Here is a 23,003-nt window from a genome sequence, read left to right as displayed (position 1 = left end):
CGTTGATTTATTGCAATTTTAGCAACATTTCTCGCTAGTTCCAGCAAAACTCTATGCTCTACAATTATTTTCAGAGTTCCAGCTTCTACTTTTTCAATTTTGTTTTTTTTTTTAGTTAGTAAAAATGCTACTGTCATTATTTTGTAAATATTAATAGAATACCGTTTTAACTTTACGGATACCTAAAAGTGGGATCTGTAAAGTCAGCATGCTATTTTATTATATAATATATAATATATTTATATAATATAAAAACATAACGACAATTCCAATAATACTCTCTTTTCACGGTTCTACAATTCCTTATCGAAATAAAAAGAAGTTTTTATATCAAAAAATTAAAACTGAAAATATGGTGTGCTAACTTCGCGCATTTAGCACATCATATTCTGCTCTAAAGTAAAGAAAAATAAGTACAAGAAAAAGTTATTTTTACACATTTATATATATATATAATATATGTATATTTTATCATAAAAGATGATTACTTTTTTAAATAAACAATGTGTGCTTGACTTCATATACCTGCATACATAAAATTTTTTATAAACTAGAGTAATCTCACATGATGTTATGTAGTGCATATTGGTATTTAATTATTTTCTCTAAAAACAAACTATCTATCGTGATTATTTTGCGCGTTGGTCATCTCACTTTTGCAAACATGAAAAATTGAACCGCCATAAATATTTTTCTTGGACGATGGAAAAACATTGGTTCGTTAACAACCAATCCCGGACTCATCTCTTGATAAAACGTTACAACACGCAAGTGCGTTTTCGATCGTTTTCTCAATCACGAGCATTGAGTGACGAATTTTGACATAACGAAGCTTTTTGAGCGATTGAAACGAGAATAACCGCATTCGCTTTTAAAGCACATTTCTGCCTGAAGGGCTAAAGAGAATTTTTAAATGCACTGTTATTAGATACGGAGATAGATAAACGGTTTGTAAACCGCGCTACGAGGATGTGAACCAGAAAGACAGAAATCTTTCATATTTAGTAGCTTGGAAAAGTATCATTTTAATATTTAGTTCCAATATTTTTGTTCATAAAATTCAAATTTTGCAGAATAAATTGTAACGTCCATTTCCTCATACAAATTCTAAAGCAGTCTGTGTATAAATCATTCATTTCACTCGAATAGCTTAAAGATTTCATATAAATTGAATAATTTATAAAAATATATAATAATATATGATATTTCATTGACGACGTCAATTTCGTCGATAATCTCTTCTTTAAAATAAATTTTTATTTTAATCTCTTTTTCATTTTATTTTAATGTTATTTTATTGAAAGTTGCATTAATAGGAAAGGCAATTACGTATAAAAATTAGTATAATAATTTTTAGATAATTGCGGGGCACTTCGATATTACTCTTCGAAAAAGCCATTCGTAATTAGCTTAATCTCATTTGCATTGTTATTTCTGTTAAATAATAGAATTACATATATAGAAACTATTTTTATCATGGTAACGGCAGCAGACAGAATTGTTTACTAAGATTTTTCCTCTCTCGTATTTCACTTCACTTGCTAATATTGCTTTTCCCTTACCATGTTCTACCTCATTACAATCGGACTTTGCTTTAATGGATTCTTAATTTAACTGCCAAGATATTTATTATTGGAATGAGAGAGTAGATGTGTTGCGATCTATTTCATTTTTAGCAAGATTATTACAATCATATTTCTCGGAAAACTCTCTTTCTTCGTTTATAACAGTATTTTACTTAATCAATATTTGTTTATTGATATTAACTTATTATATTTACATACAACGTTCACGTTGTATATTTTTGTAATTTTGTTAAAAGAATGAAAATGCTACGTTAAATATATCTTATTTTCCTTTGCGACATATCTTTACTCTCTTATTTTACATCTGTCAGCCAGTCTTGGTCAGGTTTTTAACTGAATTGGATTTTATTCTCTTGGTCGAGATACCAAGTCATATACTCGTGTATTTGTGAGGGTGGATCGCAGCTTATTTTTATGTGACATGCAATCTCACCCCTGCGACGTGTCAACCAATCTGGAATGCATCGTGAATGATGCAGCACACGACAACATATTGTATTATAGCACGATTGTTTGCTGACGAATCTCTCGTGCAGTGATAAATTCTGACCGGTCTACCTTCACATTATACTCGGAACAATGCGTTCTAATTTATTTGCCGCACTCTTGATTAAGACTTTTTTATATATTTCTCTTGTCCTTTTTCTATTGAAGTGTATTCGGGAATTCAGCGTTAATTTTGAGTTCTCGTAAGTACCTGCTATCATATTTTTCTAACTACGTTTTACTTTACAAAAGTACTTAGAAAATGGGAAAAATAGAAGAAGAATGATTTAAGCAGGTTTTCCAGAAATATTTTTCTACATTTTACTTTACGAAAATACTCTTGGAAAAATATTCCTGGAAATCTATAACTCTTTTTAATTCTTAGTACACACAATGTATCTTGCGCATTTCTTTTCTTTGAAATAAAATACTAGAAGCACCGGGTTAAATAATGTCTTTATCCTTTCTTTTTCTAAATACATAATCTTATAAATATTTTCTAAAGATATTGAAGTATGTAAAAATTATTTAATAATTTTTGTATACTTGTAAAAGTAATGAAAATTAAACTCAGGTACAAATGATTTATCGTGTATAATACAAAACCGAAAAATTATCGTGTGTACTAAGGGTTAAATAATTTTCTTTCCGAGATATAAATTTATATTGAATGTTTCAATTTAATATATTACATTTCTTTTTTCTTTTATTGTGGGAACTTTAAAATAAATACTTGTGACATTTTCCGTCATTCAAAGATAATCTCTGCGTGGGTTAAATTGATTCTTCGTATCGTCGATTTGCTTCGGCCAGGTGGAAAATATTGAAAAATCTGTGCCGTAACTTCCTTTCTTTCTTTGCATCGAACTTCCTTTACAATATCGTTCTCATATCTTTGCGATGTGTAAAAATATCAGAGTGTAAATAAGATCGGATTGTTTGCACGTCGGCAGTAGTATATCCGGAGGCAGCGTTGGCGCTTGCGTAGGTGGAAGCTTTTTGGGATTTTCAGATTTTATTTTGCAATACGTTTCATTCTCAAAACGAAATATATATTCCATGATAATGTATAGCAATTTATATATATATTTGTTGTGTCACTGTTCCGCTACATAAATTTCTACGAACTTTTAGTCTTTTTGTTTTAGGCGAAACTTGCAATCACCTTTATTACATTTCCTACGAAAAGTGTAAAGGTTTTATTAAAGACAGGGAAGTGTAAATTACACTCTCTCGTAGAAGAAAAACATATAGAGGAGAATGGAAAAATACACTTACAATTAACGGAAAAAAATTAAAGTCGATGATTATTTATATCAATTAATAGAACTCTTTATTCAAAAGATGCTCCAGTTATTTGTATTGATTTTAAATTATAATAATTTAATAACATTTATATATTTTCAATATAAATTATAAGTTTGAACAAAAAACAAGATCCTTTTGCCGTTCGGAATTACTCGTAGCCACACGACGCGATCAGTTTTATTTTTTTTTTATGTTTAAAATTATATCTTATATTAATAATAAAATGAATATCAATATTATAATTTAAAATCAATATCCTTTAATTAAAAACTTTTACAATTGATAAATAATCGCGCGCATTTATATTTAATTTAACTTTTTATTTTTAACTTTTTTATTTAATTTTTCTCTTGGATATTTGCAATTCTCTCATTCTCATAATTTTTATATACTTGTCATAACCAAAATTATTGAAAATTTATAATGGATTTACCTTAAACGACATTTTATCACATAATACGACTAAAGTATATGATGGATTATCACTGCGAGACATTACAGTAATTATCATTACTCTAATAATACATCTATTGCATTTTAATATCGCATTTATCCTGTGTTCGCAATTCTCTCACTCTCTTCCACTGAATGTGTCTATTTATATACTTATATATAGAACTAATAAAAGTTGTATATTGATAGTGATTAATAAAGAAGAAAAACGAATTAAGAAATTGATGTGCGCGTTGTTTTTTTTGCAATTTCTTAATTAGTAACGTTAAGTAAGCTCAAGGTAATTCTATTAGACAAGGGGAGTGCCCATCATAAACAGCATGAAAATTCGTGGATGGCCTTAATAGATTGGCGCAGTGCCATGCGTTTTCTACGCGTGTGGGTGCGACATGTCAGAAATGTCAGAACGCGAGCCTCGGCCGGATGGGATAAATAGACATATTCGTGGCTCCCGGCGTGTCATGGCGTTACAAATGGCCTGTTGTAAATCAGTTACCGTAAATTCATGGAAATACGAAGTATAGAAAAACGCGTTGGTTTCATGTCCATAACCGCGTCATCGTAATGTAGACCGCATTTCGCGCCTCGGGTGATTCTCAGGAGAGTAGTTTAACGCATGCACGACGTTTATTGAAAATTGCTGTCGCACCGGCGAGAGACGAAACTTACTTCGCCATTATGAGAATAATTCGCGTGGACGGCTAAATGCCTCGCTGTTATTACATGCTCGCTCGGTCTGAGAAAAATTGCTGTTATACTAACATTTTTAAAAATTTACAACAATTTTCGAACAAATAAAATATTATACACATAAAGATGTTAATCTTATTATCGAGAAATTTAGCAATTGTCGCAGCTAATAAATTTCTCGATAATAAATATTTTTATACGTATAATATTTTATTTATTCAAAGATTGTTGTAAATCTTTTGGAATAATACAATGTGATTTTGCATGATTCATTAATCTTTAAAGGGCGGGGATCTTATTTTTTAAATCTTACAATTTTTCCTTAAATAAAATTTGTTGTTATTTATTATTTTTGTATTTCTTACTTTTAAATATGACACTGTTTTAACGCCACTATAGTGGCTTTCTCGTCTTGTAAAGGTTAATCAAAGATACTCCTCGTATCCTATACTTGATACAGGAGATTTAGGTTGAACTCTGACGAGCATCGAATGTAACACTCTAGAGATCATTCGTGATAAAGTGATTTTGATGGTATTTCAAGGATTTTGATGGCATTTCAAGGATCTTAGAATGATATATCCTTCTTATCCGCACAGATACCGTTGGATTTCAGTAGTACATGAGAGAGCTCCTGAATGTGGGCTCACAGGATGATCGATTTTGTCTCTGAGAAAGGTAGCAACGATATCGTGATCCGTATTATGGGTGTCGGAGAAGCGATACTGATATTTTTTACCCGAGAAACTTTAAGGAACTTTTAATCAAGACATGATCCCGCTTTTTATATTATGAGAATTCAGAGAGAAATTATGTAAATCAGCAACTTGCTCGCTTACTCGTTTCTTGGACCGAGGAAAATTTCGAAAATTTCATCATGCTTTGAGATTCAAGGAACGTTGGTTCTGCAGAAAATAACCGAAGGACGAGTGTGTCACAAAGGATGCAGAGGTTCTTGTGGTTGTCTAGAATGTGCATGTCATATGGAAATATGGCACAGGTCCGTTGGGTGTTGAACCATTGGGATCGCGATTTTGAGATTTTGCGGAGATTTTCGCCGAACTTTTCGAGGGCGATCTTGCGAGGGATAAAAACGAAAGGTTATTGTTAGTATATAAGGTAGCAATAACAGAAATGTTCTGATTATGTGGATAGGTATTCCTTGCAAAAGCCTTTTGTCGATAGGAATCTATAATTGGGGATTTATGATCCTATTCTGAGATTTTTTAGCGAATAAAGTGCTGAAGACTATATCACTGTCAAATGAATTATTTTTTAAGCAAAATGAAGGAAGAAAATACTTTTTTAAACATTACTACAAAAGCGTATAAAACTATTGTTGCTGAAATAAAATTATTGTTGTTACTTTTTAGTGCTTAGAATTTTTTGAGTGATTTTTCATATTTATGTGTTTTTTTTTATTGAGTCTTACTGTCTAAAAAACCGCCATACAGATCCAATCGTCGAAAAAATAACTTTACATCTTAACAAAAAATTGGAAAATATTTTTGTTCCTGTTGATGTAAATTACATAATTCTCATATAATCACTTTAAATAATAATTATTTTAAATTGTGATAATATTGTAAGATATAAAAATGATTTGTTAAAATATTAGTTTAAAAAATATTAAATTGTTTTCCTACGATTTCTATCGTTTTAAATTAAAACTTTCCTTTGAAAGATTTTTTTAGTAGTTTTCTTTCGATGAAAGATGAAATAAAATGTATTATATAATACTTAATGTATACTTTAACGATGAAATAATAAGAAAACGAAAATAGAGATACTCCGTCGTATCTCTCGCCAGGAAATCTCTTGTTGGAACATACGGAGAATCTGATCACAGGTATCTAGTGGAGATTGAATTGCGGTTCGTAAAGAAGAGCCGGAAAGAGAGACGTTTGGGAAATCGAAAACGAAATTTGTGACAACGTATATCGTCATCGACCTGATGGACATTTGTTTGAAAGACAAATGTCCATTTGATGAAACTGCACGTGCATTCGATTTATCAATATTTTTCGTATATCATAGATATGCCGACAGATATTTTTCTTAACAAGATACGCGAAGATTGGCATAACCTTGTCTTGGAATTTTACTAAGGAATCGTATCATGATGGTTCTTATTTTTGTTTTTTTTTAAAGTAAATGTTTCTCTTATAATAAGGAAGAATTACCTTCGATTTTTTACGTTTCTTTCTTATTATTACAAATTATTCTATTTGTTTTAGATATACATATATATATATATATATAAACTCTACATAATTTTCTTTGTAAATCTTTGGATATTATTTTTCTGTATAACTAACGAATATATATAAAACGTATGTTTAATATCAATTTAATTTTAATTTAAAGCAAACTGTTAATATTTATTTAACATTAAAATAATTCCTATTAGTCACATATTTTATATATATATATTTTTTCTAGTAGATTTAATATTTTCAATCTCATAATTTTATTGTTTTACGACAAAACATAAACAACACGTGTAAAATAAAAGATTTTGGGTGCAAACATGTCGAACATGATTGAAACAAATTGAAGTGCTGACGAAAATACATGCGTCTTAATCACTAAAATCGATAATAAGTCTTTTTGTTGAACGATGCGGTTTGTGATGATGTATGGAAACGCGGAATGGATAAGTGCAGTTTGCACCACGCGCTTGGACGACTTGCCACATTACTCATCCACATCGGATATCCATAATTCATGAAGTTCGCGGTACTCGCGTCTCCTTTTCGTTGTTATTTTTACCGCTACGGGTTTAAAAAGGGTTATCACTCTTCGGTCATACGTTTAATCCTGTCGCTATATTATTACTCGATCCATTTTGTGTATTATAAATTATTGTTTGCCATTATGCGATGCGTGTAATCGCAAAATCCTGAAAATAGCATATCTAGATGGAAATATTTCCACATATTAAACAATATAATAATCAAATAATATAACATTTAATTCCTTCAGTGATAGGATATTATTCGTATTTTTACATAGTCAAATAGATATTAAAGCTTGCCTTAATGATTAAATTAAACAAAATTGCTTGCCCTAACGATTAAATTAAACAAAATTGAGTTAAATGAATTTATATGTTTTTTTATCTTTAAGATTAATCTTAGTATGTTAAAATTACATTGAACATAATTTTTATATTCTTTGGTTATCGAAAAATTCATATAATATCGCAATATCTGCAGAGATGATTATTTGGAGATAATGAGACAAACAGTTGAATACATATTGCATAATAAGAAAAAACTAGTTAACGATACAATAAATATTAATGTACATATTGAAATACTTTGAAGTAAACTATTTATTTATTATTGCGTAAAAGTTAATTAAACACTAGAAATTTATAATTTACAAGTTGTAATTGGCAGCTCAAGATAAATTTGTTTTCCGTAATAACACATTAAATAGATTTGAGGCGTTCTAAGTAATGAATTTTGTGTTACATAATTTTACGGCGGAAAGACAAAACTTTTTAGATGTTTGACTCTATTAACTGCAAGCTATTTTTGTTACGCGTTTTTCCAGCTCCGGATGAGCTGACAAATGGTATTGCAGTTTTTAACTAATCTCGCTTCGCATCTTAACCACTTTCATATTTTACGCATGTCTGTCGCTAGCAATTTTAGAACGATACGTTTTTGTAACGATACGTTTTTGTACATTAATAAAATACTTGCGCTTTTATACATTATTATTATACATTATTTCCGATTACATGATTTGTTGAAATTATTCCTTATGCATGCTCACATCTTTAATTAAATTTCCAGTATATATGATGTTGAGAGAAAGGTGATATGTGTTACTATAATATTACATGGGCCATAATAATGGTTACTGCTATAATATCAGTAATAACAATTTTTACAGTTTTAAAAAATATAATTGACACTGAAAATTAATTATAGTTAAATTATAGTAATTGCAATTATTTTTATGATAATAACAACTATATTTATTATCATTTTTAATTTTTTAATTATATATTTTTTTGATAGAATATACAATTATTATACAATTATTAATAAAATAAAAGTAAGAATTAGTTTATATTACGCAAAGCAAAAATATACAAAAATTCGATCAATAATCGAGCTCACAAAAAGATATAAGATTAAATTTATAAATAATACGGTTATTTAAAAAAATTATTATTACTAACATTGTAAATGATAACCATAAATTATGATACAATATAATTATAGTCACAATTACATTAAATACCAAAGTTTTTCTCTCAATGTATTTAATTACAAACAAGTGCTTACTTTAAAAATAAAAAAGATCTCGATACAGCGAGTGAACTTATATCCAGTGGGTGTAAGCTCGATGAATTATGACGATACGAGGCGATAGGAGACGCGAGTATGAGAAACAGCTGCGTTGCGGTCTTATTAACATGGCGACCCTGATCTAATCCTTTACATTCAGGATTTAATAAGACACAAGGAGAAAGGGAGGAGTTTAACGAGTCCTAATCCCTATCATCGGTAGATTACATTTACACGCGCAGATCGAGTTGCGCTGCCTGTTGATGCAATTTGATCGTTTCACTTGTTCAAAACCGCGGCTTTACGAGCCTGTAAAGCATTTTCCCGTCTGGCGTGCAATAAATAATAAATTCTCGCCTGTCGTTCGCATAAGTTCGCACGATTGCTGCTTGGATAAAGCCGACGCTATTTAATTGCAGAAATTGCTGGAACACCTCAGTGTTGTGTTCCTTTTCGTTACGAAGCGCAATTTTTCTTAATTTATCAGAGTCATAACTCTGCGATGATTAACACTGCTTTTTATTAACACTTCGATACACCGGCAGTATACACAGCATACTGCAGTTTTTTTGTACTTCAGATGGAAAAAGTAGGAAGCCAAGATGAAAGAAACATAATTAGCTTGTCTCTATTTTTCTCGTACGAGATTAAAGAAATATGGTTACTTTTCTCAAGTATATCCACCGTTTTTACAATTTAAACAATTGATAAAAGATAGAACATTCTTTAACTTTTGTGCAATTTTTAAACAAAGTAAATTGGAATTAGCAACTTTGTTATCGAAATATTTTTGAGTTATAAAATAAGTGAAAAATAATGATTAAAAATATGGCGTTGTCATTAATAATAAATCTTAACGGCAGTGAGAAAATGGGAAAGTTTTAAAAAGTAAAATTTATTTCAGACACAAAGTGAAAACATTAAAATGCATGGGCAAAAGAATGAAAATAAACTCTGTTTTATACTACCGGTGCGGAAGGCATTTCTTTCATGTCTATCATAATATGATTTTCGGGGAAGGAGGGAGCAATATTTTATATGTTGCTTTGTGTTTAGAATGTTTTAGTCGCAGGAATTTCATACCTCCGGATATGGCAAGCGCTCGCTCGCATTCCATTGCTCTCGTCTTCCTAATATTCCCGCGAGTATTGTGTAACTCTCGCGGCCGTTTTCTACGTCTCGTAAATCCCATGTATTCGATATCGAGCAAATGTCGTTCACGTCTACCAAATTTCATACGTCAAGTGATATATTCAAGTGATATTCCCGCCGGGCACGTTTATCACTGCTGCATATTGCATTTCATCATTTGGATTAGACGTCCGCAAGAAAAGTTTTTATGTTAATTTACTTGTCGTAAAACAGATTGTCTCGGGTGGTCATACATATAAACTGGTCGGTGTGCTAGCGAGCAGAATTTTTTATTTATCCAGCAAGAGAATTTTCTTGTCTGCCAATATCACGGGGTATTCTCTCTCTTGGTTTCAAAACTTATTTCTTATTACTATTTTTTTTTTATAAAAAAAATTATTATTATTTACATAAAATAAAGTATTTGCCGCATTTTATATAAATAAAATATTGTTTCAAAAAAAATATTGTTTGTTACATTGTATTAATTTTAGGGCGGAGGAACAATATGATTTATAAGAAAAAAAAAAACAAAATTGAGAGAAAGAAAAATGACATATTCATTATGTTAGAAAGTCAAAAGAATTATAATTAAAAATTTAATTATAAAGCTACACTTTATTATTTTTATCGAAAACAATTAACATTTAGTTTAATTAAAAACTTATATAAAAGTTATGCATTGTATTACGAGTATATTGGATAAAAACTCAGATTTAATCTTAGAATTTTTACGATGATGGCGAAACTGTGTTCCGATTTAGAAACGCATCGTTTCATTCGTTGATATATAGTAAGTATGTGGTTAGCGTATTCTAGAAGTAAACGTGTTCAAAAGTTATATATTTTTTCGGGAATAAGACTTTAATGCCGCAGACAATTCTTTACTTGCGCGTACTTCGTGTACTTTGTGTAAGTACGTCATTATTTTGACGCGGACGGAATTTTCATTGGGGATATTCTTGTTGACGGGGGCGTGTATTCTATACCCTAATTTTTCAGTCTTTCGCTTATGTAGTTACACGACGTAAGTTATGACACGCTGTTTGCGTGGTAGAACGTGAAAATTTATGATGAGATCGTGTGGCCATCGGTTACTAGCCCGGCCCGGATTCCGTCGACAATTTATCAATAAATACCAGGATGCTGGATAGTATACGAAAGTTACATTAAATAAATCGACAAGTGGGCGCGGAGCGATATCTGATACCTAAAGTATTTTATGCAAAATGCCTCCAATGATCCAAAAATTAGACTACATACAACTCGATCCTACATGTGTATTTCACACGTATTATTTTGCATTCTATGCATAATTCCGATGCGCGCATATATTGAAAAATTTGCAATTTTTATAATTTAAGAAATTTTTTCTTTTTACTTTTTAGCTGCAAAAAGTCTCTCGCACGTCAGATTTAAATAAATTGCTTTGTTTCTTTTAAGAGTGAATCTCTAAATTTTTATTTACCTACATATTTTTATGAAAATGATGCAGAATAAGATAAAAAGTTTATTTCCTTCAACTTCTTTGCTTTTGATATTACAATAGTGCGAGATATCTAAAACGTAGATTTCTTCCTCTCTCTTCCTTTTCTCTTCTCTCTTTCTCTCTCTCTTTTTCTTTCTTTTCCCTCACTTCTGATAAACTTTTACTCTGTATTGAGAAAGAAAGCCAGAATAATATCAGATATAATCAGTATGTCATATTCTACATAATTAAAATAAACGTAGATGTATTTAATTAAATAACATTTAATTAAACAGCATACGTTTAATTGAATTCTCGAATCAATAAACGTGTTCCTACGATTTAATGCGCGATACGCAGATAACGTTTCGACAATCGATTAGAATGTCGCGTAGTGCTTGACAAACAATGTTAAATGTTTGTTCTCGAGTTTAAGCATACCAATTGTTCTACGCTAATATTTTTCGCGACTACGGACAGTACGGACACGCGACGTGCATTACTACCTTGTTTATGCGACCGCTGATTCAACGTGTTTGTCGAGCGCAAATTACGACGGGAGTGCCGCTTGTTAAGTTGAGGATTGTTTCACCTGACAGCTCCGATGGAGTAGTTCATGTTGTACTAAATAATAATGTTTATCGGCTTGCGACTAAGTTTATATTGATTTTGCACGTTGGATGTTGGTATCATCACGTTAAGGTAATCATCGAGAGAACTGAAACACTTGTAGAAATTTTCAAGACACGAGAAGTTTGCTGGAAAACGATCTACTTACAAGTTACGATTTGTTTCTTTCGTGTAAGTTATTTATAGCAGAGAAACGTCTTCCTTTCGTTGAATTCTCGGTAGGTATATCGAAAAAGTTTTCAAGAAGCCGCATGAGTTTCAAATCCAATTTAGAATTCTTTCGATATATCGCATAATAATTTTGTTATATATTTTTGTAGATACTATAGACATAAAATATATGCTTTAATAAGAAAACTTCTTATTTTAAATTCAAGGTTTTAAGTTCAAGATTTGAAATATATTACATTAACACTTAATATAGAATTTTACAAGCAAGATGGTCCAACGTAAAGTTCACGTGATATTCGATAAGATATAAGGATAAATTGGATCGATAAGGTAAGAAAGAAAAGTAAAAAGATACAACGAAATTTGGCCTTTTAGCTAATTGCGAGTGAGCTTCACGTTGGACCTCTTCGCTCGCAAAAATTTGATTTCAATTAACATGTCTTTGCTCGATGTTGCGTCTTGTAAAACTGGTACGGTATCGAGAATTTCTGTAGGTTAACATGATCTCCCATCATGCTGGATTATGCACAGCTGTGTCGTATCTCTTATAATTAACGATATTCTCTCAACGATACCAACAGAAAGAGTCATAAACGTTTTTAGCAAGGTTGCGTTGAGTTTAGAAATTCATGGACGGAGCAAAATTCTCGTACACGAAATGAATTTATGTACGGTGAAAATAAATATTAGCTCATAAATATTAAATGTAACATATTATAAATTTGCATTCAATATTATGGAAATTTTAATATTACGGAGGTGAATTCACGTCTGAAACGATTGCTTTTGATACGTCTCTGTTGTAATTAGCAACAAGCCTTATAAGTTACAAAATTAAATACAATCAACCGAACGAAATATTTATTCAAGATATGTACATTAACGCTGTGAATTCACGTCATAATAAAAAATTATAGTTATGAAGGTTAAATAATTTTTAAAACTAGTAACATGAAGGATCTCTGCGATTATTTCAAAAAATTGTTATTTTACATTTCAATCTCTATTTTTCTTCTTTTTTGATTAAGTTTGTCCACAAGCTTTATTTAATTTATTCTGAAAATATCCATCAAGAAAATTTCCCTAAAAGATATTGTGTTCCTTTTGCTTATTGTATAGATGATTTTAGACGATGTAGATATATTATATTTGGAAGAATAAATTAAGTAAATTTTATTACTTTTGTAAAATATGAAAAATTAGAATATCAATTGCAAGATGTTTATCGATACGTTGTTTACTTGATGCGTACTTGTTACTGCTTATATTTTGCTATTTTTTTAGTAGATCTTCAATTTAACAAATTTTTTCTGCCTCATGTTGATTATACTGCTTTTTTAACAAGAACAAATAAGAAAAAAATTTCCATAATGTAAAATTATCTCGATATTTATTCCAAATTGAACGTAAGCTTAATGCATTTATAAAATTGCTTTTTGAACGCATACATTTTCATAACTTTATACGAATATTTTATGCTGCTTTCATATCCAAATAAAAAATTATGTAATGATACCGGCACAACATTACCTCCTACAGTCGCAACAAAAATTTGAAAACTGAAATGAAAATATAAAATAAAAGAAAATAATGAAAGAATATTCTTAAAGAGAACAAAAAAAGTATTTTAATATTGTTTCTTCACCTGACAGTTCAATAGGCGATGATACAATTAAACATGATGTGCATTGCAGGTGTACTTATCTAAATACGATGTGACTGTGACAATAATCCATAAAGGCGATCTAGTATTTGCGGTTTGATTAAACATAATACATACCTAATAGGATTAAGAAAAGCGTTTTGCAGAATATGAATATTGCAGTCAAGATATTTTCTAGAAGCGGCTTATGAACGCACGTCAGGAACAGAACGGGAAGTCTTTAGTCGTGTTCCGTGAGATGAATAAATCCGCACACGCGCGGAAGATGTATGTTATGAGAAAAGAGGGAGGCTGTCGTCGAAACAAATCGAATGTGTCGCAGACGCAATTTTCGTCAAGAATACGTATTTCCAGCATTCCTTGCTCCTCGTTTTCTCACTCTCTTTCTCTGTCTTTCTCTCTCAATTTATCTTTCTCTATTTCTCTCTGTGACTCCCGAGTTGAGCTAACGATCGAGCATTTCAATGATGTTCGTTGAAAGTCATTGCGTTGCGTTAATGTTTAACGATGGCATCCTGCACGTCGCGTTGCTCTTAAGTTGATGGTACAAAATAATCTGACTCGCGACAAACTTAAGTGCTTCCGTCATATGCATAGCTGCGTCGTGTCGTCGAGAAATCTTTCTATACCTCTATACTCTCGAAGCTCTCTTTACTGCATCAACCTGGTGTCCGATGATAAGAAAGTCAACAAAAGTATCACGTACAGAGTGCGGCAGTGTTTGTGATAATTTGAAGATGATTTCACGTGTAAAACTAGATCGAAGGTGTAGAATAAATTTTTCTTGAGAATTCCCGCAGAAATTGCGGCTTTGAGAGTTGAAAAATTTCAGATGAATTTCAATATATTTCAGACTCAATTATTAAAATATCAGCGTAGAACACTGAAATATGAAAATTTATGACGAATATCGATCTCCGTCACATTTTTATTAAAATTAATCCTGTATTTTCCATAAAATAACGCGATTTTTTTCTCACGATTTAATATTGTAAATATAAACGCGCCGTTATTTATTTGTTGTATATTAATTTTAAAACAGATAAAAACGTCCGTTTTAATTGTTTATTACATCCAAATATGCTGATATGAATATTATTTATTCTGATATTTGCAGGGATTAGACTGTCTTTCCATGAGAATTAGTTAAAGGATATTACAGGATAATGAATTTAAAGTGCGGTGAGTGGCAGAATTTGACTTTATTATGCTAAGATAAATCCTTTGTATATTATACCAGTGAAAGTATGATAACCACAACAAATGATTTCATTAAGAAAATTTCTGATTAATATGGAAAGATATAATTTCTGTATTAAAAGACAGAAATGTAAATTTTATTTTTTTATAGCTTAGAGAATATTAAAATATAGGAATTAAATTGTTATAAAAATTTGAGGTTACTTGTAATTTATCACAGTTATTTGACTTTTATATTATGTGCGCAAGTTAAAATATTATACTTACATGAAGTTAATCGAGGAATTCAGTTTCGCCATTTGTGTTAACTTTCAAAGCTTAATTAGTTTTCTTTAAATACATAGCTCTTTATATTTATTTATTGATATTTCACTCTTTAAATTGTTATCTCTTAAAAATACCAAAATATTTCCATTTATTCCTTGCTGAGAAGAAGAAAATTAATTATAAATTGATTAAAAATCTATTGAAAAAATACGATATTTGATGTATTTTACATGCTTATTTAACAGCTAATATTAATCGTTGGGTAAAAACATTTCGCTTATTTGCACGTATTGTGCAATATATTACTCATTATGTAGATAAATTCATGAACTCTGTAATTGATTCTGTATTTGAAATGGTGACGAAGTATGCTTGACAATCAGATATAATTATCGCGTTTCTGGTTTGACTTCATCGCTCGTGTATAATATTGTTTATGACTCTTTGACTTTCAGCTTGATGTGCTGTCGATATTGCTCCCATTATTCTAATTCAGAGACGTATAAGGCATGCTGGAATGTTATCGCAAATTAGTACATTACTTCGTATGAGCGAAGTTCGAGTAATTTATTTTAATCCAGTGCGTCATTACCAATCTATTCTAAAGTTATTCCAAATTATCTAAAAGAAATTATAACATAATATGAATTTAAATTTTAGCTCTTATTTATCCATTTGAAAAAACCTTTATTTGAGATATTATTTATCTTAAATATATCAACATTTAATTAAATCCATACTTTTTTAAATTAAGTAGTTTTTATAATATTGTTTACAATTTTGCAATAATTAACTTTTTCGCAACATAAGCAAAAATGAGCGTCTAACAGAATGAGCCTCACAACTAACATAATGCCACATATTCCTATCCTTTTTCTTTCACAGTCGTCTGTAAATACAAGTGGATTTATGCAAGATTTTAAAAAATCTTTTCCCTTTGATATAAAACGTTTTTTAATTTATATGTATTCTTTATGCTGTTCTCCAAGCAAATGTGCAACGAAATTTCTTTTTTTAAGGGTTTTTCCATAAATACACGATTGCCTTTAGCTCCGATAGGGAAATTAAGTTAATTTAGCGATGATCTATCTTACAAACAGCTTGTGTCGGTTTACGCTACACTTTGACTACTTTCTATATTTAAAACCATGTTATGAAAAAAAAAAAAAATATATAAAATTGATCCAGAAAACTACAAACATGTAAAATGATGTAATATTATTAATAATATAATCACTATTATTTAACTACGTAATACTTGCAAAAGAAAATCCAAAGAATTTTATTTGCAGAATTCGTTTTAGCTGCTTTTGTATAGAAAAAAGTTATAAATATGTAAATACTGAGTTTTATTCTTTTAATTATAAATCTAATCTAAACAGATTATGTTTTTAGTAATTTCAGTATTAATAAAGCGCAATAATCAGTTTCTAAGAAATAAGAGAGTGTCTCTTTAGAAGACACTGTGTCAACGGCAACTTTCCTCTCGAAGAAAAAAAGATGTTATTTACCTATAAATATTTACATTCTTTTTCATTGTATTTATTTTGTGTAAGAAAGGAGATTCTTATTTGCCGATAAACTTTCGTTAGAGTGGCACTGCTAAGATAACGGGATCATTTGTTAAAGACTGGAACGCTTCTTAATTATCGGAAGCATGCTGTTACGCGACGCTTTATCTTCTTAACGCAATTAACAAACTAATTATTGCTATCGTCTCCATTTTGCACTTAAATGCGCGTTATTACGACGACGAAACTATACCACCGTTGCTTCGAAATTAATTCGATAACGCGGCATTTGCGCAAAATGTCTATCGGTAATTAGATGCTAATAGAACTATCTGTTTGTCGTTCGACCACGTGTCGTTATGTTATTGCCTCATCACGCTGACGCGCGATCGCGATCATCATGAAAAGTTTTATCTGTGAAACTGCTGACATTATTTACGTGTTCTGCATTTTCACGAGATTCATTCTACGCACACCCGCGATCGATAATGTTTCGGATGCACGTGATGTTGCGCGGATACATTCTTCCAAAAGGTAAATTGCTGTGTCAGCGTATACTAGCGTTTGATTAAAGTTCATGTATTCGTTGCGTCACTGAGTTATACCTCGTTTAACAAACGAATTTTTTCCGATTGTTTCTCCATAATACAGATTAGCTGCCAATAAAGCTCTTTGTTATATTTTGTCTATTGTTGTCAGTTCAAATATCGAAAAGATTTACTGTAATAAATTTCCATTTCTTAATATTAGATTTATTGTAATATTAATTTACTTTTAATGATCGATAGAATGTTTATTTAACTCATTCATAGTAATAACTTAAATTTTTAATATTACACACATGTACTCTTACGTGTTATTTCGAGGATTATAATTAATCCTCAAATCTGCTAAGTAAAATCGGTTTAAAATTAAATAAAAGATAAAGCTTTTACTATCTCTTTAACATATATTTCTGAATTTTTCTTTCTTTCCGGTTGCTACTCTTTTATTATAGATCTTGGAAACTTAAAAGACTGCGTCAAATCACAGAGCTTTTGTTAACTACAATGTTTTTAATGTTGACATCAATTAATTACTTTATCCTTTGTTAAGAATAGAGAAAGACACATAAGATATTTTTTACTTTGTATGTTCTATTGTTACGCTTGGTGACATTTAAATACTCGACTAAAATTTTAATTAAAAAAACGTACCACTTAATTATCATTAGTACCGTACATTATCATTACACAATACAAGATTTTGCCAGCGTATTCTTTCTTCCTTCAAGTAAGTTATTTACGCGAATGTGCACCTTTTCATATGATGTGCGTATTACTCCTTCATTTCCTTTTATGGTGCGACGAGACTTTTACTGAAAGAAAAGATTTATTTATATTTTTCTACATAAATTTGCATCGTATCTTGGAGAATAGCGATAAATGTCATTTCAAATTGCATGTCAAATGACAAAGTAGCGAACGAGCGATTTCGAAACTGTGGTTCTATAATTATTTTATGATACAGGATGATCGTGAATATTATTGATACGTTTATAATTAACCCTTCGGTGCCACTCTATATCATTTTGTTACGCATTGATCACATGAGTATTATGTAAAAATATCGCATAAAAATGAACATATTATAATAAATTTATTTTTAATCGAAACGCTAGACATTAAAGAATAAAACAGTAATAAACAAATGTGTGTATCTTTATTAATAAAAAATTATGGTATAGTGAAGTAAAAAAAAGCTTTCGGCATGTCACATTAGAAGTAGCATCGAAGAGTTTAAAAGATATCGTTCCTTTACTTCAAAATAAATGACAACTTGAAATGAAGAGAAAAGGGAAAAATTAAATTTGAACTTGACAGGAAATGATTCACTTATCAAGTAATATGAGCAAAAAAATTTTGTTTAACATGATGAAATTTTATTTTTGTCATTTTTGTTTTATAATCCTTAAATTATTCTTTTTGACTTTTGAATTGTGATGATTTTGACGCTTTTTTCTGAACTTGATAGAATAATGTTTATCTAACTCATTTGTAGTATTATAATAAAAAATTATGTTTTTTTAATTGTGCTACTTTTGTAGTAAGGGAGCGATATTTGTAATCATTTATTCTCGCGCCAGACTTTGATGTTCGATCTATTCTTAGACCGTAAATTTTCTAGTTCTTAGTTCTTTTCTTAGTTCTTAGTTCTTTTCTTAGTTCTTTAATCGTGATATTAATTATTTACCTTTCGGCAAGATTTCTCCTGGACAACTTCTTTATTTATTTCAAACCGAGTATTTTCACGTTTGGCTCCGATCTTTCACCAGAAGAAACAACAAAAAGAAGATAAAGGATTTGTACTTTTCTATCGAGAAAACAATTATTCTCCGAGTCCACACCAATTTACTTTCTTTGCGCGACAATATCGAATTTCGCAATTGTCGAGAAGCCATTCCGGATTGTCGCGTCGAGCATGGACAATCCTTGTTCTGTCTGATACAAAAGAGAAAGGGAAATAGAGAGAAATAAATTGTACCGAGACTGTTTCGATAACGCGATCGATGCCGCGAAAATGAAAAGACCGAGCAGCTCGTTTGTTATTTATTGCTCGTCGTGATTTGGACTGGTATGAAACAGTTTTTGGGAACGAGCGACGATCTATATCAGGCGTTAAACCGTGTACGTCAAATATATCTCTTGGTTCATAGGTTATACGAGCAATTTCCGGCTTAAGCGAGATCGTTATGTCATAGTTATTAACCCTAAACATGTCAATGGCTATTCTATAAGAAATGTCATTGTTCCTTGTTACCCTTATTTTTTGTCTAAAACCTTTTTTCTTCAAACTATGAAAATTGGAAATACAATACTTATAAGGTTATACCATAATAAATTCAAGATAAAATCCAAAAGTTCAACAAGCAGATTTAGATTTTTTCTTTAGCAAAACATTTTTTAAAAATTTATTACAATATAATTTTATAATAATTATGATTTATTATAATTTTAAATGGACTATACTTCAATAGGATTTTTTTTAACTTAATTAACAAATTTATATAATGTCAATAATCAAATCGAAGAAGATAGATAACGGATCAAATTTATCTAAAGAAAATATCGACTTCAGATTTAGTCAAAAGATACATCGGCTTGGCAACTTACTTTATCATCGATATCTGTCTATCTACCTTTTGTTTCCTCCACATTGACATAAATGACCTAAATCGATAAAGAGCGCTACCATGTCGCGCGGTATTTGTAGTAAATGCATTTCTTTGCACCCACTTTCCTTTCTTCTCCTGTATCCATGATTTACTGGCTGGTCGTGACGCGTTGTTACAGTAGCACATTACGAGTGACGTTAGTTAATTAGGTCGCTCGTTTCCATCGCGCGCGATATTATCGTGCATGTTTGTTCCATTTCGCGTGATATGCTCGCTGTAAGTTCACCGCGAGTGATGAACTAATTATCGGTTAAGTGTTGCAGGAAAATGACATTTCTTCACGTCAAATTCGCAGGCATTCCCTCGATTCGCGCCACGCTGCAATCAGGGTTGTCGCACGATCGCAAATTGAACGTCTTGACGGCAAGTGGTGGCCGTCACGTAAGGGGAATCCGGGTAAAATTAGTCTGGCAGCGTTTAAGAGATGAGGAGTACAATCCTTGGCTCTCTCTTGAGGAAATTAAATAAGAAGGACGTCGACCGCAACCCAGCTCTCGATCTCACGTTATTCCGGTGCGGTTCCCCTTGAGGACTCGTTTTCTTTCAGCGATGGTCCTCCCACGCTCTTCGATCTTCCTTTTCATCGTTATTGCGGTGGCACACGTGAGATAGATATATCTTAAGAACGTGTATATCGAGTCTTATTTACATTTGCCGACGCTACACTTTTCATTTTACCATGTCGCCGCGGGATCGATTCGGTTGCTCGAAAAATTATTTTTTCAATGAGAAACAGGAGAAGAGAATTCCAGTCATATTTGTTTTCGAATTTTAATAACGTCAGCGGAAATTCGATTCTCATCTTGCAGAAACTGGAAGAATTACATTTTATTTCACTATACTTTCGTTGTATTTTTTTGTCCTTCTCAATATCGAATTTCGAGATTGCTAGCGAGAATGCTAGCGTAATGTGTCACAAGTATCTATTCAATAAGGTACAGAGATCTACGTAGTGCGTACAATTAAATTTAATGAACTTCGACTTTTAACGAGATTCGAATGTGTAAATCTCTTAACATCAGAAATCGATTATAACAAAACCAACAAAGATACCTGCGTCCGACACAAGGGATGTTGATTAAAGCCGGAAGGTTTCCTTTGACGGGAAAGTTTCGAATTTAATCCGTATCTCCATCAGTGATCGAAGTGCTTTTCAGTGAGGCGATATTTCGATCTCAATTGCAAAATTGCTAAATGGTCTTTTCTCTGGTAAAAAATGAAGAGAAATTCGCTTTGTTCTAATTACATTATTCAGTTTTTTTTCATTATTTCTTATAGTTTTTATCTTATTAATATTTACTATTGTATACTTTTTAATATCAAAATAGCGAACGAAATATTTGGTAAAATATTTAAAAAAATTGAAAACTGTTTATATATACATAATGAAATTATAGATATCTGTATTTGCAAAGATAATTATATTTATTAAGTAGGTTTTTTATGCAAGGCGAAAATAAAACAAAAAAAAAGAGAGAGAAAGAGAAATATACAAGATGAATTAATGCGTGAGATTTTATATATTTCATTTTAACGAAACCAAATTCATGGATATTTTATTCGTTCCATCATTCTGGGATTAAAGTGGACACTTTAATCCTGGGATGAAAATGAGTGAAATTCCCCCCCCCCCCGATGATTCATTAATCATTTTCCGTTCATTGTCAGTGCGCGGCTGTGTCTTATACCGTCATAAACAGCGTTTATTAAATCGCGCATTACACGTGGGAACGTAACGTTTGCGGGACAGGACGCAGGGATAAGCCGGAACAGCCAGAGGAAATCTCGTCGAGGAAATCTCAGGCTTCCGCGTTCCCGAGCGCATCGCGTACGTGCCTGCGCGTGCTCTTACTGGCACTCGGATATTCCCGCGCAATTACTGTGCTATTTGACGGATTAAACCGCCCCTTTCTACTCATGACTGCGCGAAACTTCGCTCAAGATAATTGCGTGCGTGAGTGCATAATGCTAGGCTCTTTAATCGTCACGAATAGTGCGAATTACATCTCGGGAAACATCATTGGTGAACCGCTCAACGCCTACTTATTATTACGCATTACGATGTATCTCAATAATTAGCGAGCAATATGCAATTGCCTTGTTAAATCGATAGTTATTGAAATTTTTTATTGTAAATAAATTATTTGTAGAGTTTTAAAAATGCTTATATAATAGTATTAGAGTAATATTAAATTGCTTATCAATACTACGTGTAACTTTAGTCTGAGATTGTGTTTTAAGAAATAATCGCACAGTTTGCTTGAACTGGAAATTATAAAATGTACACAAAAATATAATTATTATGCACCAAGACCTTGACTCAATGTGGCCCATCTTATTCATTTTTGTTATTCAAATCTTGAAACTTGCCGGCAAAACAGAAGGAGATATTTTCCGGAAGAAGCGCATATTGATTGCCGTAATTCATCTTTGATTCCGATACTTATATTCTCGTAAGAATATATAAAGAATTGCGAGATCTCCCTATTATCATTTACATGTTTTTCTCTATAATAATTACGTTGAAATGGTACGTAGAGTGATAGACTCGAGAATTTTAGTAAATAGAATCTTCCAGGCTTGAAGATCTCTTCTTTTTTCTCTTTTGAATATTCATGTACAGTAATTTCTGTGTTGCAGATAGCGAAACTGTTCTCTTACACGTGGACCATGGGTATCTTTCTATGCAAAGCGGTGCATTACATGCAGAGCGTGTCGGCAATCTGTTCGGTCGTCACCCTTACTGCGATGTCGATTGAGAGGTGAGATTATTCCTGCTGTACTATTCCTGCTGACAATTGATTGTACGTTATGGTTATTATGATCGTATGTAAATCGCAAGCGGGTCAGTTGAGTATCGATTGTATTAGAAAAGGATTTGCGAACGTTCGAGAATCAACGAGGATAGTACGTGCTAT

General features: G+C 31.3%; 1 protein-coding gene across 4 annotated transcripts in view; it reads left to right on the top strand.

Annotated features, from left to right (window-relative positions):
* The window catches only part of LOC108747545 (pyroglutamylated RFamide peptide receptor-like), an 82,436-nt gene that overhangs the window by 34,994 nt on the left and 24,439 nt on the right, over window positions 1-23,003 (top strand). For all 4 annotated transcript variants that reach the window (XR_001939253.1, XM_018485108.1, XM_018485105.1 and 1 more), the window contains exon 4: window positions 22,726-22,847. Coding sequence is in view for 3 of the 4 variants with exons in the window: in XM_018485108.1 (XP_018340610.1) it covers window positions 22,726-22,847 (122 nt within the window). In the remaining variant the exon portion in view is untranslated. The remainder of the gene's footprint in view (window positions 1-22,725; window positions 22,848-23,003) is intronic.

This window comes from Trachymyrmex septentrionalis, unplaced genomic scaffold (genome assembly GCF_001594115.1).
Source record: "Trachymyrmex septentrionalis isolate Tsep2-gDNA-1 unplaced genomic scaffold, Tsep1.0 scaffold2, whole genome shotgun sequence".
Lineage (NCBI taxonomy): Eukaryota > Metazoa > Arthropoda > Insecta > Hymenoptera > Formicidae > Trachymyrmex > Trachymyrmex septentrionalis.
This window is presented reverse-complemented; position numbering and strand designations above follow the sequence as displayed.